The sequence below is a fragment of the Lithobates pipiens genome, unplaced genomic scaffold, assembly GCF_037356315.1.
Source record: "Lithobates pipiens isolate NorthernLeopardFrog02 unplaced genomic scaffold, aLitPip1_a1.2 Scaffold_16, whole genome shotgun sequence".
Classification (NCBI taxonomy): Eukaryota; Metazoa; Chordata; class Amphibia; order Anura; family Ranidae; genus Lithobates; species Lithobates pipiens.
In genome coordinates this window covers 233953935-233973050 of record NW_027507748.1, presented here as the reverse complement: position 1 = coordinate 233973050, position 19116 = coordinate 233953935, and the positions used below count along the sequence as shown (strand labels likewise).

The 19116-nt window shown below is 38.6% G+C and overlaps 1 protein-coding gene across 2 annotated transcripts in view; it reads right to left on the bottom strand.

The window, feature by feature from the left end:
* The window catches only part of PLXNA2 (plexin A2), a 469574-nt gene that overhangs the window by 19503 nt on the left and 430955 nt on the right, over window positions 1-19116 (bottom strand). For both annotated transcript variants that reach the window (XR_013274456.1, XM_077481163.1), the window contains exon 27: window positions 791-890. Coding sequence is in view for 1 of the 2 variants with exons in the window: in XM_077481163.1 (XP_077337289.1) it covers window positions 791-890 (100 nt within the window). In the remaining variant the exon portion in view is untranslated. The remainder of the gene's footprint in view (window positions 1-790; window positions 891-19116) is intronic.

Genomic DNA, 19116 nt, shown 5'->3' with positions numbered 1-19116 from the left:
AATGTGGCTGCCAGTAGATTTAGAGTTACTTAGTTTTAGGCTGAACTTCTACTTTAAAAATGTTTAAGTAAAATGTTGCACCATTATTTATGGTGTAACATATAAAATAGTAGTATGCAGCAACTGTCCCCCGCAGTCACATTTAAAAATCATCACGGCAGGAATCTGTGAATGAAGGAACTGAGTTCACACTGAAGCATGCTCCAGCTCACAGCAGGAGTCCGGTGCGTCCAATTTTCTAACAGAAAGCCCCAACTGAGGTGATGGCAATAAAGCTGGAGGGAGATTGCACTGATTGCAGGTGCAATACTCTGAAGACTCCTGAGAAAAATAATAATAAATGCGCATATTTTTATCTGCAAAAACATGTGCATTTATTATATTTTTAATAGGGGTATTAAGCCTTTAAGTTGGAAATGTTATTACAGATGAGAGGGATGGATTGTGGAATATGTATTCAGCGCAAAATTTTGCATCCTATTTTTTGTATTTTAGCTGTTGAGTTGCTTATGTATATATTTGAAGCCAAGAGTTTTTATTTTTACACTTCATACGGTAAACAATATCATGCTATTTTTCTTCCTAATCACTTGCTTTAAGAAACAGATACAAAGCAAACTCTTTTATACATGGTGGGACCACACAAATGTACCACAAGGGTCCATTATTTGTAACTGCTCTCCTTATCTAAAAAAAAAATGCTTTTGCATGTTATCAAAAAATGCTGTAGTTATATATATATATATATATATATATATGGAAATCATTTAATGAAGATGTATTTTCTCACCATATCTGCTGATTGAAGTTCGTGATATGCTAGCTGAAGCTGGGATATTGTATGATGAGGTTTGTTTGGGAACCAGTGCGACCACCGACCGATCAGAGACCTATACAGAAAGAATAGAAAAGAAAAGTTCTTAGATCTTAAAGTGGATGTAAACCCTCGCATATACCCTGTGAAGTGAACAGCCTCAGACGATACACAGGAATGAAACAAATATTCCTATATAACTTTTACATGTATATCTGCTATCTTCATCTGTATATATCCTTTAAAAAGTGCTCTTCATGTTAGGAGATTTTCTCTTCCTGTTTAACACTACAGTGAAGTCTGGGCATACATATAAGACAGCTGATTGGAGGAAAGGCACACACCCCCTCTCCTCATTGGCAAAGGAAGAAAGGAATGTGCATCGCTCTGTTCCTAGATGGCAAGCTGTGTGCTAATCTTTTTTTTAGCAACCTCCCCCGGCACACACTTCTATCTCCTGTCTCAGAGAGCTTGTCAAAAGTTATCAGGCTGATAACAGAGGAACTGAGCAGGAGACAGCTACAGGACTTGCTTTGAAGAGAGATAGCAAAACACTGCAGATATATATGCCAGCTCAGATTTCATGAATCTGGCTTACATTCATTTTAAAGGTAGCCTTGTACAAAGAGTAATGATTTCATATTTAATAAATATGTACTAAAAGCATATAACTTCTAAAGCTGGATTAGTTGTCACCAGTTGTTGTTAAAGGCCTTTATTAATCAGGATATTTAAGAACTTACAACAGGTTAAGTATGACTATAGCAGTTTTTATTACATACAATTATCATTTTTTTTTCTTGTTAACAAGTAGGTTTAAATGATTTTTTTTGGACATACTTCTTTTCTGGGGCCAGGAGTGAACTTATTTCCGAACTCCTGTGACCCAAATTCTGCCTTTCAGCTGATGTCAAGGAGCCAAGTCCAGGCTCTGGAAGGATCTCGACTTTAAGGTCGGTATATAACCATATGCCTGACCGACAGCTGGCTCAGCCCCTTAGCGTGCTGCTGAGAGCCTGAGCCAGACACTACTGCCCCCTCCACAGCCTGCCACTCCAGTGAGCTCTGGGGAGGTAGAGCAGAGAGCCAGTGACTGACAGTCACCACTACCTGCTCAGTGAAGACCGAGAACTCAGTGATCAGCGGCCATGTGATCCCAGTTCTAGGTCTGAAAGTCAGCAGGGGACAGTTGAAGCATTGGACCAATGTTGCAACCATATAGGTATGTATATTTTTTCCCACACTTCTCCTTTAAGGGGTCCTAGTGTGGCTAATCTTATTTACAAGCACAACATAACAGTGTTATGAAAATACCCAAAGCAAAGGAGTGTATAGTGTATTCTTGCAATTTGAATGACAATATGTAAGCAACTTAAGTATATTGTTTTCTCTGAAAATTATTTTTTTAAACACTTCAGCCCTCGAAGGATTTACCCCCTTCCTGACCAGTGCACTTTTTGCGATTCTGCACTGCGTCGCTTTAACATGACAATTGCTCGGTCGTGCAGCGTGGCTCCCAAACAAAATTGGCGTGCTTTTTTTCCCACAAATAGAGCGTTCTTTTGGTGGTATTTGATCACCCCTCGCTTTTTATTTTTTGCGCTATAAACAAATAAAAAGCGGCAATTTTGAAAAAAAGCATTATTTTTTACTTGTTGCTATAATAAATATCCCCCAAAAATATATATAATTTTTTTTCCTCAGTTTAGGCCGATACGTATTCTTCTACATATTTTTGGTAAAAAAAAAAATCGCAATAAGCAATTATTCATTGGTTTGCACAAAAGTTATAGCCTCTACAAAATAGGGGATAATTTTATGACATTTTTATTAATAATTTTTTTTTTTACTAGTAATGGCGGTGATCAGAAATTTTTATCGTGACTGTGACATTATGGTGGACACATCAGACAATTTTGACACATTTTTGGGACCATTGACATTAATACAGAGATCAAATGTGACTGGCAGTGAATGGGGTTAACCACTAGGGGGCGGGGAGGGGTTAAGTGTGTCCTAGGGGAGTGTTTCTAACTGTCTGGGGGTTGGGCTGTGTGTGACATGGACACGGATCGCTGCTCCCCATGACAGGGAGCAGACGATCAGTGTCCTGTCAATAGGCAGAACGGGGAGATGCTGTTTACATCAGCATCTTCCCGTTCTTGAGCTCCAAGACATGATTGCGGGAATCCCCACAGCGCTCGAGTCCGCGAGTCCCACGGGCACGGTCACGAAACTCTCAGCACGTGCGTGCGCACGGCAGGAATTTCAAAGTAACATACGGACATGTTACTTTGCCTAGCCATGCCATTCTGCTGACGTATATATGCCGACAGCGGTCGGCAAGTGGTTAAATATTATCTTTGTGCTTACAGTTAATACATTTAGTTAGGCTGGATTCACACCTATACATTTTTTGTGCTTTTTGCATTTTGCAGATTTGCATTACAGTCCATTCACCATGGTTTCCTATGGAACACGTTCTGTAGTGCAAATCTGCAAAATGCAAAAAGCACTAAAAATGCACAGGTGTGAATCCAGCCTTAAAGTAGATCCATGTTAAAATCAACATTTTATGTTCTAATTGTGGTTGGTTTAGAATTCCTTGAGAATGTTCAAATTCTCTAAACTGTTTTTAATCTAACATTGTCATCTATTGGGGATACTTTTCAGAAAAGCGCCCTTTAGAATATGAACTGTGGCACTGGTTGCACTCTCAATGATATATAATGGGAAAGAACATTTTCAAACTGTCAAATAACTATAAGATTCTAAGTATCTTGAGCTTATTTCATGTGACTTTTCTTTCTCAAACACTGTCAGATTCCACCCCACTGCTCTTGCTGCGGTGTCTGTGTGAGGCTTCTCACTGAAGCTGCTGGAGTCTGTAGTCCATTGCACTAGCAGCTCAAAGTACAGATCTCCAGGGAAACTATGTCCTTTTAACCTCACAGAGGCAATAAAATAGGCTAAGAAAAAAGAGGCTAAGATAAGAACCCAACAGGGACATGGCCCCAAACTAGCAGGAGGAAAGTTCAAAATGAATCTTAGAAAGTATTATTTTAATGAAAGAGTAGTTATAATATGCTTCCAGTAGAGGTAGTGAATCCATCAACAGTAACTCGATTCAAGCATGCTTGGGACAAACATAGATCTATATTCAGCAAAAAAAAAAAAAAAAAAAATGGGGCAGACTTGATGGACTACTTAGAAACAAAGAACATTGATAGCTGACAAAATTTTTTTTTTTTAATTTTACATAAACCCCCAAAAAAGCAACACTTCTTGATACATGAGAAGTACACCCCTTTTTCAATGTACTTAATAATTTACATTACTTCCAAGATACCACTGTATCTGAAGTCTCAAAACCTGACTAGTTTTGTGCATTAATGTTTCACACAAGTCAGTGTTTGTAAGTAATCCCTAAATTTATTTTGCAGATGAATGATGTTAGGCATCATGCCTCATAGTACACTGTTTTTCATGAATCTATTTCAATTGTATCTGGAGATTCTGCCAGTAACAGTACCTCCTGTGCATCTTCAGTTGGCCATTTAGCTGCACTAAATTTAAAGAAAGTCTTTTTAGCCTGATGTTGAATCTGCCCACAAGAGCTCTCCATGTTGCTCAAACTGTGTTTATATTGTCTTAACACTAGAAAGACTAATCGTCATTTAAAAAAAAAACAAATATACAGTAAACGCAAAAAAGTGTGGAACCGAGAGAAGTATGACACACTTAATGGCAATCCATTGGCATGTGTAAAACTTCCGAATGATAATTGCAGTTTACAAAAAAATGGTAAGTTAAATTCGTTTTTTCAACTTTTAAAGGAGAAGTGCAGGAAATAAAAAATAAAATAAATCTACACATTCTCACCTATATGACTGCCTATATGGCTTGAACTTCAGGTGAGAATATATCTACTCATTGTATCATCGGATGCAGTGCCCCCCCCCCCCCCAAGGCTAAACACCATTAAAAAAAAGTCCTTTAAGTGCACAAGTGCAGTGTGTACGGGTGCCGGACACTATGGGTAGCATGACGTCTATGCAATCACGTTATTTCATTAATTTTGCAGGGTTTTGTGAGTCATTGTGGCACAAAGCACTGTGCCGCAACACTTCCGTCTTGCAGGCATTCCCCTTGCTGTGGGGTTTTCTATTGGCAGGTGGGCGGAAAAGTCACACTGCAAAAGGTACTATCTGAATCGGTATTCACACTGAAGCGGTGCGCTTGCACGACTTTAGAAAAAGTCCAGCAAGCAGCATTTTTGGAATGGTGGAGGAGTGGTGTATACGCTGCTCCTCCTCCACTTCTGCCCATTGAAATGAATGGGCAACACTGCCAAAGCTTTTCGGGCACATTTAACCCTTTCTTCAACTGCTAGCGGGGGGTTAAAAGTACCCCGCTAGTGGCTGAAAAGCGGTGGTAAGACAACGGTAAATCATCACTAAAACTAGCGGGGCTTTACAACTAAAGCGGCCGCGCTGTGAGTGTGAAAGGGGTCTAAGTAAATGAAAGGAAATCCTTCTATCCTGCATAGGCTCCAATAGCCCAGGCTATCCAAAACAAAGAAAATAAGTTTTGGCTGGAGATGCAATTAAAATTCATTTTATTTAGCTATTTTTTTATGACTGATGAACTATAATACTAAACGTATATCTGTAAAGGTTTTTTTTTCAGATTTTACCTTCCTGAGTGTCAAGCAAATACACCTTGTATGTTCTATTTGTACATGATACGTAATGTATTTATAAATTACATGCCATTTGATATTATTTTATCATTTCAATTTATTTGAATTAAATCTGCACAAAACACTACTAAATATATATATTAGTAGTCTGCATTGCATGGAGGCGCCTTACGGTAGGACTATAAGCAAAATACATACAGTGCAGAAAATTACATATAAAGTATATTCAAAGTATAAAAGGCTAAAAAAAGATACAAGTCCATCCAGTTCAATGTGTGTGTGAAATTTTTTATTGAAATAAAGTTCAAAAAAGTCCCAAGGAGCAGACACTAGTGCTGATGTCAGGCCACTGTCCGATACCGGGTTGGCAGTGGCACCCATTGTCATGTGCTTTTATTGGCTTTTAACATACAATTCCAATAGATACTACACTATGGAGACTTCATCTGGCTCCTGGTGATCTTTATTTACTACAGCTACATCTGGATGGTGCGTGTTGCTGAACATCTTTTGTGTTTTCACCAACAAGTTTATATTGCTGATCCTATCATGGGACTGTTCATTTAAATCTACATTGTTTTTTTTTTTTTTTGTTGATTTTTTTTGTTGATTTCAATCCACAAGATTGGACTTATATATATATATTTTTTTTTTCACTTTAGCATTTTTTCACTTTAACACTTTTTTGGACTTTATTTCAATGTGCTGTCCATTTATAACACAGTATTCTCATCTCATCGCTGTTCATCTACTTTTGGCGCTACACACTTTTTCTTAAAATGTGCATACATATAATGCCACCAAGCAGCAAATGGATAAACAGAAGGCTTCACAATATGGGAAAGCAACCTCTTGTTATGATACTGCAGATGCAGATTCTGTAAAGTGGCTGTTGGCAAGCAAGTGCACATGCTTTGCTTTTTGTGAGTTTCAATTCAGGGCATTCCCTCCCTGAATCCTTTCACCGTGCAGTCACACATGTGGGCGTATATATATAGAAGATAAATGACAGCCCACTCCCTCCTTCCTCCTCTATGCGTACTAACTAGAAAAACCCCACTGGGGTGGGATATTAAATCTTGATTGATGGAGGCACCACCAACACCATGGTATTGCCCTAGAATAATAACATTTTGACTTCACATATATATTTGAAGAATGATTTAACACATAAATGTTATATTAAATGTATATCTCGATTCCTTATTATGAAATCTTTTTTTTTTGTGGTCATGTGACTGGCACCGACACAGGGTCATAGTAAAGGCTTCCTTTGCTGAAGTATGGCACAAACATCACAGAAGACTAGCTCCTAGCTCCTCCTAGGATGTTTCCCTGCACATGGCCAAGATATTGATAGATGTCACATGACTGCTGTATACCGCCGGTGAAAGAAGGTATTTAGCCATTTCCTATTTACAGAATAACTATACTAGCATGATTAAATTACATTATTAGAACGGATAACGGTTAGTAAGTGCTCTGTGTTTAGTATCACTTTCGATAAATTTACAATTGTTACAAATACTTAGTTTTGCAGTACCTATGTTTGTATAGAATATAATTTTTGCCATGCTTCATTATATATAGATTTTATAAGTGATTTTTGATCAGACTGATCTTGATAAGTTTTTTGGTCTTCTATGTCATTAGAAAGCAAGTTATTTTACAAAAAATCTGTACGCCTGAAGATATTATAGATACATTGGAATTGTATCATCCCAGAGTGGTACTGTGGATATGAGAAATGAGTAGACATATGCTACGTTCCGATATATTATATTTGGAAAATACATTTTTGGATGATGGACTTTATAGGCATAACACAAAATTAATACATGGACTGATGATGGACTTTATAGGCATAGCACAAAATTAATACATAATTTTATAAAAATGTATATTTATTTACAGAAACATATGAAACACTTTTAAAAACATTGACTATCCACAATTGTGCCTTGAAGCATACAACACACCACCTATTTATCATAGAAAATTGGAATAGTAGTAATGAGACACCCAAAGGTCACTCTCCAAGAATTTGATGTAGTAACATAAATTTAGAAGAGGTGGTGTGTCGTGGCTCGGCTCAGCTCTACATGTTACGCGTATTCAAAAATGCTTCTTTGCAACATAGTCTGTGAAATAATGATCACACAGTAAACTTATGGTGATTGAGAGTTACTTGTATAGCCAGCAGGGAAAAGAAAAAAAAACATTCAGGATATTTTGGAAAACCTTTATGACAGTTCTGGAAATATAAGGGATCCCCCACTATTCGCACATCTCCATTATTCATCTCTTTTTGATTTCATATGGAGTCATCAACATGAAAATCCCCTGCAGGGGATCTCTACAAAAAGAGTACCTGTCACATGCCTATTGCTGTCCCAAGGATGTTTACATTTCTTATGACAGCACTAAGAATGATTAAAAAAAAAAAGGAACAGTGTAAAAAAAGAAAAAAATAGAAAGTGCCCCTGTCCCTCTATGCTCATGGCACACATGTGAATCTCAGATCATGGGCAGTAATTCTAGCACTAGACCTACACTGTACATCTAAAGTGGTAACCTGTAAAGGCTTTTAAAGCATCGCCTATGGATAGAAAAAATTTAATTTGTCGCCGGTGCATGGGCGTGTGCAATTTTAAACTGTGACATGTTTAGTATCTATTTACCTGGTATAACATAAATATTGATTTTTACATGTAAACAAAAAGTGTGTTAATTATGTCCATGAGCAAAAGACATAAAAAGCAGAGCTCCACTTGCTGGCTGGACATGAAAAATAAAATATACACTGAGCAAAATTATAAATTATAAATGCAACATTTCTGTGTTTGCCCCTATTTATCATGAGTTGAACTCAAAGAGACTTTTTCTATGTACACAAAAGGCCTATTTCTCATAAATGTTGTTCATAAATCTGTCTAAATCAGTGAGCACTTCTCCTTTGCCGAAATAATCCATCCACCTCACAGGTGTGGCATATCAAGTTGCTGATTAGACAACATGATTATTGCACAGGTGTGCCTTAGGCTGGCCACAATAAGACCAGAGCAGCACCTCAGTGTGAAAGCACTTAGACTTTCACATTGGGATTGCAGATGAGGCTTCTTTTAGGTGCTTTTTTTTTAACACTAAAGTGTCTGAAAAATGCCCCAGTGTTAAAGGGGTCTCAGTGTGAAAGCACACAATGGGTGATATGTCCGGTGAGTATGCTGACCATGCAAGAACTGGTATGTTTTTAGCTTCCAGGAATTGTGTACAGATCCTTGCAACATGGGGCTGTGCATTATCATGCTGCAACATGAGGTGATGGTCATGGATGAATGGCACAACAATGGGCCTCAAGGATCTCATCACAGTATCTTTGTGCATTCAAAATGCCATCAATAAAATGCACATGTGTTTGTTGTCCATAGCATATGCCTGCCCATACCATAAACCCAGCACCAGCATGGACCACTCGATCCATAACATTGACATCAGCAAACTGCTCACCCACACAATGCCATACACGCTGTCTGCCATCTGCCCTGTACAGTGAAAACCAGGATTCATCCATGAAGAAAACACCTCTCCAAAGTGCCAGACACCATAGAATGTGAGCATTTGCCCACTCAAGTCGGTTACGATGATGAACTGCAGTCAGGTCGAGACCCCAATGAGGACAAGCATGCAGATGAGCTTCCCTGAGATTATTTCTGACAGTTTGTGCAGAAATTCTGGATGCTGGATGTGGAGGTCCTGGGCTGGTATGGTTACAGGTGGTCTGCGGTTGTGAGGCCGGTTGGATGTACTGCCAAATTCTCTGAAAGGCCTTTGGAGATGGCTTATGGTAGAGAAATAAATATGAAATTCAAGGGCAACAGCTCTGGTGGACATTCCTACAGTTGGCATGTCAATTGCACGCTCCCTCAAAACTTGCGACATCTGTGGCATTGTGCTGTGTGTTAAAACTGCACATTTTAGAGTGGCCTTTTACTGTGGCCAGCCTAAGGCACACCTGTGCAATAAATAATTAAAAATTAATCACTACTCTATGGCGATTGAAAAGCAGCTAGCATAAATAGTTGGTACAATATATTATGAAATATAAGGGTATACAGCGCTTAAAATATGAAAAAAAATCAACAAAGAGTCCACTTTGTGGTTGGAAACATTTGATATCTAGGACTGAACTGAGTTCTTGACATGCCTGTTTTTATTTTAACAAATGTGAGTATTCTGATCATTTTATGGAATAAAAATACCCCGAAATTACAGGCTACACTATGAGGAGTTGCCTTTTTCTGTTTTATGTATGAATCTGTGGATTCCTTATGCATTGAGACCATACAAGATTCAGCTGTCTGTTACTTGAGTGGAGTGGAGCCCTGGCCACCTATAATATAGTGGTCCATTTTCTCTGGTAAGGGGCCTGGTGTGTTGGTGTTCAGTGGAGGGTACTTTTGGCCCACCCTATTTTTGTCCTGTATGCACCATAGGTGGTTCCAGTCTTCTCTGAATAACACACTATTTGGGGGTTATTTACTAAAGGCAACTCTACTTTGCACTACAAGTGTACTGTAAATCACTTGGAAGTGCAGTCACTGTGGATCTGAAGGTGACATGCAAGATAAATAAAAAACAGCATTTTAGCTTGCACTTGATTGGATGATAAAATCAGCAGAGCTTCCCCTCATTTCAGATCTTCAGTGGCTGCACTTCCAAGTGCACTTTCAAGTGCACTAGCAGTGCACTTGTAGTGCAAAGTGGATTTGCCTTTAGTAAATCAACCCCTTTATGTCATAATACAGTGGACACTTTTTTGCATTTTTTCATGTTTTTAGTGCTGCATACCCTAATTTTACACCTGTGCAAAAATGATGCTGTCTAATCACCATCTTGATATGCCACACCTGTGAGGTGGATGGATTATCTTGGTAAAGGAGAAGTGCTCACTAACACAGATTTAGACAGATTTGTGAAAAATATTTGAAAGAAATAGGCCTTTTGTGTACATAGCATAAGTCATAGATCTTTGAGTTCAGCTCATGATAAATAGGGGCAAAGTAATTTTGCTCAGTGTAGATATAGAACAACCTGAATGACTACAGCATACAGGGATATACAATGTAATACTGACATAAAATCACACACATAGGTTAGACTTGATGGACTTGTCTTTTTTTAAACCTCACCTACTATGTAACTATGTAATATTTCATATTTACCTGGCTACAAAAAAATAATTTTAGCTTTTTGTCCTGAGCTTTAAAAAAACAAAACACTACATTTCCCTAACGTTTTCTCTTTATTTCCTCTACAATTTCTGCAACCTAAAAAAGCAGCTTGCTCTCTTTTCCATTAGGAAATCAACCAAATGACATCCAATATACCTGTCATTTATGACCACATAGAGATTTTAGACAATTTAACGGCAGGATCCAGATCACTGGAGGCAACATAGCTGACAACTTTGCCATGTGGTGATATAATTAATGACATTGCTATCTGTAATTAGGAGCATACTGGAATAGTTAAAACCATAAACAAACTAGATGATTTTGTCAGTTGGCACCACTGCTTCTCAAAATAATTGACGTATATTCCAGAAAATTAGCTGTAATATGAAATTGAATAAATGCATGTATGTAGAATACATTAAAACATCTAAGCTTATTGGGCAATCATGTGTCATTTTGAAATTGCATATATATATATAATACCATAATGATTTTAAATATTTTATCAGTTATTACTTTTGTGCTACAGCTAAATTGATTTTGAAAGCTCATTATATTTTACCAATATGAACCTTTTTACCCAATGTATGAAATGTTTTTCAAAAAAGTGTTTTTTTATCTACAGACTTTAGTGTTAAACATTTGGTGAATAACTCTTATATTAACAATTTTCTGAGACAAAAGGGGAAAAACTGTTGGCACATCTAAATCCATTATGTTGTACTGCAAAATCAACTAAACATTGAGGAATACATCACTGTATTAACAATAGTACATGCAGTTTGCCAAAAGTTCATATCCAAGCACAAGGTTGACAATACTAGAAAATATATGGATGAGTGGTGTAATCAATGAGAACATGATTTAGCTGAAATGACTGATTTTACTTTTAGGCAGTAAACCATGGTAAAGCTTGTGGGTTATGGAAGCTTGGTTAGATAGTGACAGGCCATCAAATAATTACATTTTAGTACAGGCATACCCGACTTTTAAGTATACAATGGGGTTTATTTACTAAAGCTGGAAAGTGCAAAATTTAGGCTCACTTCTGCATAGAAACCAATGAGCTTCTAACCCCAGGGTGTTCAATTAAGCTTTGGTAATAAAATCTGGAAGCTCATTGGTTTCTATGCAGAAGTGAGCCTGATTTTGCACTTTTCAGCTTTAGTAAATAAACCCCATTGTGCACTTAAAAGCGGGGTATGCCTGTACTGGGTGATCTCTGTCCAATCATTTGCTTTCAGCAAGACTCATATCTAAGTGCAGTGTTTACCAATGACAATAAACTTCAGAAAACATTTGATATCCTATAGTGCATGGTTAGTGCATTAGCATAGTATTTGAATGGCAATTGGCAGTGTTCATTGATAAAGTCATGTCTGACTTTTTGATGACTTTAAACACCACATACTTGCTAGTGAAAGATGTATTGAGAACTAATGGGTACGAGATGGTTGTAGACATGGTCGTAAGCAGTTGTAGTCATGTAGTATAGCATTATGACTGCCAGATAAATATGTTAGTAAACTGGTGAACCTTCTTTTCATACCATTTATGAATACAACTGGAAATAAGCAACCTGATTTGTCCCCAGGGTAACATAAACAAGGTGTTATTGATAGAGCCAGTAGTTCATACTGCAGGCTCAAAATAAGGACTGGTTTAACCAAGGGAAAGACACAGAACAGCATTCTTCGAAAAGTAATTCAACATCTTTTCATTTCATTTACAAACAGAATAAATGAAAAAATCCTGCAGAGGCCATATTGCTTCATTTTTAGAGCACATGCAACTGTTTCATGTAATTTTACAGAGTAACATTTGATTCAAATTATTTTCTAATGTTGATTCAAAAACTATAAATTCTTAATAGGTTAATGCATTTGTATTACTGCATATATATAGATGATATTAGCACAAAACTACCCATGCAAATCAATTTTGTTAGCTCTGACATTATAAATTCTAACAAAAAAAAAGATCAGCCACTGCCTGTTCTCTCAATGACTGCCTATGCTGGATTAAAAATAAATGAGAGTCCATATCTGCTAGTGCAAAGGCAGAGGGTTCAACTGTGTGCCTGGTTGAAATTATAGGAGATCAAATTATACAGCTATTTAGGTGATTCATGATAAACAGGCCTTTAATGTGCCTCCAGCTGCAAAAGAGAACTATAATCATATATAACATTTCACATATCCTTGACTAAAAAGTGTGTGTGTGTGTGTGTTTATATGATTTTTTTTTCATCTAACCATGAACAAAAGAACATTTAACATGCAGTCACCATCAGTTATCTTAAAAACAAAACCTGATATTTCTAATTTTCAAGCCTCTCCCCAACAAAATCTTTAAATAGACAGCTCAGTCCTGCAAATTAAACAGTGTAATCACCAGAGCTTTACTGTCTACTCTCCTTCTGTATTAGGAGTGCCATCACTGTTCTTTACACACAGACTGCAGTGATCAGTTGACTAAATGACAGCATAGTTTTGCTGATCCCATTGTGGCAGCCCAGTCATGCTTTCCATTTATGAATGGATGCTGCTGTTATAGCCTTTATTCATAAATGTATGTTATATGTACATGATAATAGTTGGTATGGCTGTATTTATTTTAGAGTTTGGCCCAAACTCTGGTGGTGAACATTCACTCTATGGGGTTTATTTACTAAAGACCAATCCATTGTGCACTGCAAGTGCACTTGGAAGTAAAGTCACTGTATAGCTGAAGGGGACATGCAAGGAAAATAAAAAACAGTATTTTTGCTTGTACATGATTGTATGATAGAAATCAGCAGAGCTTATCTTCCCCTCAGATCTACAACGACTGCAATTCCAAGTGCAACCCCTATGTATCATCCCAATTTATTGTAAGTTTCAGCTAAGAATCACTTAGTAAAATTACATTCCCTGACTTCTGTTATTTTCTGTTTTTAATAATGGTTCAGTATTTTTATGGTCTCCTATTTATTTGTTTAAAAATTTCCCTTCTGAACTAACCAGTCCAGTATGCCAGCTGTAGCATTTGAGTGTGCAGCCCTCTTGCTATGCTTATTCCATTTTGATGACTTTCAGCATTGTGAGGTCCCTCCTTCAAAGCACTGGTGCCTAATGTGGATGGAGAGGCGGGCAGGTAAGTGATATATATGCCTCCTTTCTGGCACCCACTCATGGGCACTGGGTGTATTAAAGAGCCTACTGTGGGGTTAATTTACTAAAACTGGAGAGTTAAAAATCTGGTGCAGCTGTTCATGGTAGCCAATCAGCTTCTAACTTCAACTTGTTTGATTAAAGTGGTTGTAAATCCTCCTTCCTGACATTTTACCTATAGGTAAGCCTAGAACAATAACAATCAAAAAAGGTTGCGCTCCTAAAAATGAATTAATGAATTGAATAAATAAATAATAAGTGCTGTGAACAAAAAACAATCACATATACTCCAATATCAAAGCAAATAAAATTCCTGTGAAAAAAAAATGTCCTGTGAAGGAAATATTTTCATAAAAATCATAGATGTAAGTCCACAATCCGTGGGTGTTAGGTGGCAGCTTATGATGATTTCCACAATATGGTGACTTGTGCCGAATGAATGCCACCACCGAGTGAAATACATGCTTATCAGCTGTAAGAGTTTAAACACAGTGGCTATTTCCCAGCCGGGGGCCTTTTCGTCAGAAGGCCTCACCAGACGGTCCGGTCGCCCAACGATCTGATTGGCACCTCTTCTGCAGGAATCTCCCAGCCTTAGCAATATCCCTGTTATCCGCCACTGATGATAGGTGGCATAACAAAGGATTGATGCATGTTTGCTTATTCCTTGTCTACTAGGCAGCCGGTGCTCCCCTCTGCTCTAATTATGAAGAGCCCTGGTCACCTTCATCTACAATGCAGGATCTCTGGCTAAGAGTAGTGACCTTGTCCAAATGATACTACAGCTGGGAGGAAGCCCTACTGCAAAGCAACCAGATCCAGTCATGGCAGATTGGAATGTATTGGTTGTCTTAACGCAAAAAAGAGTCCTCATGAGAGTCATTGCTTAGAATAAGGCTTACCTATAGGTAGTGGAAATATTTACCCTGTAGTGCGCTGATGATGTCGTCAGCGCATTAGTTGTGAAGAAACGGACCTCTGTGCTGTTTCTTCACCAGCGTGTGCCGTGACTGACGTCACGTGGCTCCGGCCAGTCACAGAGCCGGAGTCTGCGGCCCCAGAAGGAATAGGGGCAAAGATGGATGCGGCCTGCAAAGGGGACAGCGTGAGATTCCTTTGCAGGTGTCACATAAAGCACATAAAGGTGGATAAAGCACCTGGCCCTGATGGCATCCACCCACGGATCCTAAAAGAATTGAGCTCTGTAATTTCAGAGCCATTGTATCTAATTTTTAGGGACTCATTAATGACGGGAATAGTCCCACTGGATTGGCGCAGGGCGAACGTGGTGCCTATATTTAAAAAGGGATCAAAGTCTTTACCAAGTAACTATAGACCTGTTAGCTTAACTTCTATAGCTGGGAAGATACTGGAGCATTTAATAAAAGACCACATCGACGAGTTCTTGCTGAACAAAAACACTTTAAGCAACAGACAACATGGATTCATGAAAGACAGAAGTTGTCAGACAAATCTGATTTCTTTTTATGAGGAGGTAAGTAAAACCTTGGACAGAGGGGTGGCGGTGGACGTGGTATACTTGGATTTTGCAAAAGCATTCGATACAGTTCCCCACACACGGCTCATGTGTAAGGTAAAGTCTACAGGTTTGGAAATATCAGTTTGTAAATGGATAGAAAATTGGCTAGAAGACAGAATTCAGAGAGTAGTGGTTAATGACTCTTACTCTGAATGGTCTAAGGTTATCAGTGGTGTACCCCAAGGTTCAGTGCTGGGACCCTTACTTTTTAACATCTTTATAAATGATATTGGGTCTGGGATCAAAAGTAACATTTCTGTCTTTGCAGATGACACCAAGATATGCAGTGGAATAACGTCTTTACAGGATGTCTCCAATTTACAAGCCGACCTCAATACACTGTCTAATTGGGCGACTATGTGGCAGATGAGGTTTAATGTTGATAAATGTAAAGTTATGCACTTGGGGCCTAAGAATATGCATGCATCATACATGCTAGGGGGAGTACAACTGGGGGAATCCATAGTGGAGAAGGATCTGGGGGTTTTGGTAGACCATAAGCTCAATAACAACATGCAATGCCAAGCTGCTGTTTGCAAAGCAAGCAAAGTCCTTTCTTGTATTAAGAGAGGTATGGACTCCAGAGAAAGAGATATAATTTTGCCCCTGTTCAAATCATTAGTAAGACCTCACCTGTAATATGCCGTTCAGTTTTGGGCACCAGTTCTCAAAAAGTATATCGGGGAACTGGAGAAAGTGCAGAGAAGGGCAACCAAACTGATAAGAGGCATGGAGGAACTCAGCTATGAGGAGAGATTAGAGGAACTAAATTTATTCACTCTTGAGAAGAGGAGATTAAGGGGGGATATGATCAACATGTTCAAATACATTAGGGGTCCATATAGTGAACTTGGTGTTGAGTTGTTCTCTGTACGGTCAACCCAGAGGACACGGGGGCACTCTTTACGTCTAGAGGAAAAGAGATTTCATCTTCAAGTACGGAAAGGTTTCTTCACAGTTAGAGCTGTGAAAATGTGGAATAGACTCCCGCCAGAGGTGGTTCTGGCCAGTTCAGTAGACTGCTTTAAGAAAGGCTTGGATACTTTCCTGATGGTACATAATATAACTAGGTACTAACATAGGTAAAGTTGATCCAGGGAAAATCCGATCGCCTATTGGGGGATCAGGAAGGAATTTTTTTCCCCTGCTGTAGCAAATTGGAGCATGCTCTGCTGGGTTTTTTTTTTCGCCTTCCTCTGGATCAATTGTGGGCATAAAATTGGGTATCTGGATTGTATGATTATTTTTTATTTTATTTATTTGTTTTTAAGGTTGAACTGGATGGACTTGTGTCTTTTTTCAACCTGACTAACTATGTAACTATGTAACTATGTAACATAATGGGCTAGTATGCAATGCATACTAGCCCATTATGCTTTTAATTTTCAGGGTTTGCAGGGAGCAAAAGAGAAAGTAAAACCCATCAGGGTTTACTTCCTCTTTAAGCTTTGACCAAAAAAACCTGGAAGCTGATTGGCTTCTATGCACAACTGCACCAGATTTTGCACTTTCCAGGCTTGGTAAACCAAAATTAGTAATTTTTTGGCAATGCTGTGCTATTTTTCGATGCTGTTTTTCCTTTCTGACAAAATCACATTTGTTGTATTCCATGTTGCAACCATCACCTCCGTCCCATTCAGTTTTCCTTGGACCAAAAGTTGGTTTCCTAGCGCTGGTGGACAGAGGGTAATTTTTGCACCCTGCATCAGCCTGACCACTTTACATGCAGATCTGCAAGCATCAGGGTGGGGGGCACTCTTTGGCATCTTCATCTTGAGAGCACGAGAGAATCTTGTCCCACCATGAATCTTCAGGAGGTCAGGAGTCTGAGATATAACTTTATAATCTGATGTATTAAAAGTATGCTCTCACAAACATTTCTTGTGGTCTAACACAAGCAATCTATTCTTGTTTCATCTTTAGATCTAGACAAAACAAATTATAGCTGGAAGCTAACTGCTTACTATAGACAACAATCTTTTTTTTCTTTCTTTACTCATGCACACTTTTCATGTATCAGTCTCTTAGGGCAGAGCAGATAATTTGGACTTCAATCCATCAGTAAATTTAATGGATTTCAGCATTTAAGTGATTCAGTACAAAATGTAATTATACTAACAAATGTAGAAAATAAATAGTGCTCTTTTAAAAGAACCCAGGAATACTGCAAAAATCATTTATAACTCTCTTGACTGTAAACATTTATTGCTGTTTTTTGCCAACATTAATTCCCGTGCTTCCATGTCTGCCATCTACCTTCAACTTTGCTTTGTAGAATGTCATTATTGGTCATGTATTTTCTACAGTATTTAGATGGAAATATGCCAAAGATTTAGTATACTGAAAGTATGATTTAGGTTGGTAGGACAAATGACCGTTTGTTCTGCATGTGAGACAAGAATTCTGAAGTATAAAGTACCATTTCAGAAGGGGAGCACACATCAGGAAATATTTCAAATCAGGAGCAGCTATATTTGACATTTCACTTGTACCTCTTTCCCATTGTGTTTCACCTTTTCTGAGCTTGTATCTATACACTACAGTATATACTTCCCACATTCGACCACTCCAATCTCAAATTTGCCTGTTGGTTTACCGGGTGTTTGAGTTTGGCACATCACGGATCTTGTGGACAGATTGCTGGGAGGAGCTGGGGAAGACCCGGTTGTCATGTTGCACATTGGCACCAATGACAACGTCAGAGGAAGATGGAGTGTCCCAAAGAACAATTTTGGCGACTTGGGAACTAAATTGAGGAAAAGGACCTCCAGGGTAGTATTTTCAGAATACTACCGGTACATTGAGCCACACCAGAAAGGCAGAGGGAGATTAGGGAAGTAAACAAGTGGCTGAAGAGCTGGTGTATTAAGGAGGGATTTAGGTTCCTGGAGGACTGGGTCTACTTCTCAGTCGATCACCAGTACTATAAAAGGGAGGGACTGAACCTTAATGAGGAAGGTGGAGATCAGCTGGAACACCCAATGAGAGGATAGAATGTGAAGGGTCTAAACTACGTGACATGTTTACCAATGCCAGGAGCCTGGCGGACAAGATGGGTAAACTAGAGATACTGTTGTACAAGAAGGATTTGGATTTTGTGGGAATTTCAGAGACCTGGTTCAACAGCTCTCATGATTGGCTGGTAACCATTCAAGGGTATACCGTTTATCACAGGGATAGAGAGGGTAAAAAAGGGGGATGGGTATGTCTATATATCAAGAATAATGTACAAGTGAATGTGAGAGATGACATCACTAAGGGGGCTAGGGAGGAGGTGGAATCCTTATGGGTAGAGCTCCAAAGGGATGAAGCTAAGGATGGGAAGTGTTATCATAATGGGTGATTTTAATTATCCAGACATAGACTGGGCAGAGGGAACCATGCATTCGTCTTATGCCATGTACACACGACCGGACCTTTCGACAGCAAAGGTCCGACAGAGTGAATCCGTCGGACAATTAGATCATGTGTGGGCTCCATCGGACCTTTGCTGCCCAAAAATTTGACAGACTTTAGAAATAGAACATGTTTCAAATTTTTTCGCCGGAACTCCGCCGGACCCAGTTCCTATTGAGAAATCCGCTCATGTGTATGCTAGTCCGACGGATGAAAAACTACGCTAGGGCAGCTATTGGCTACTGGCTATGAACTTCCTTATTCTAGTCTGGTCGTAC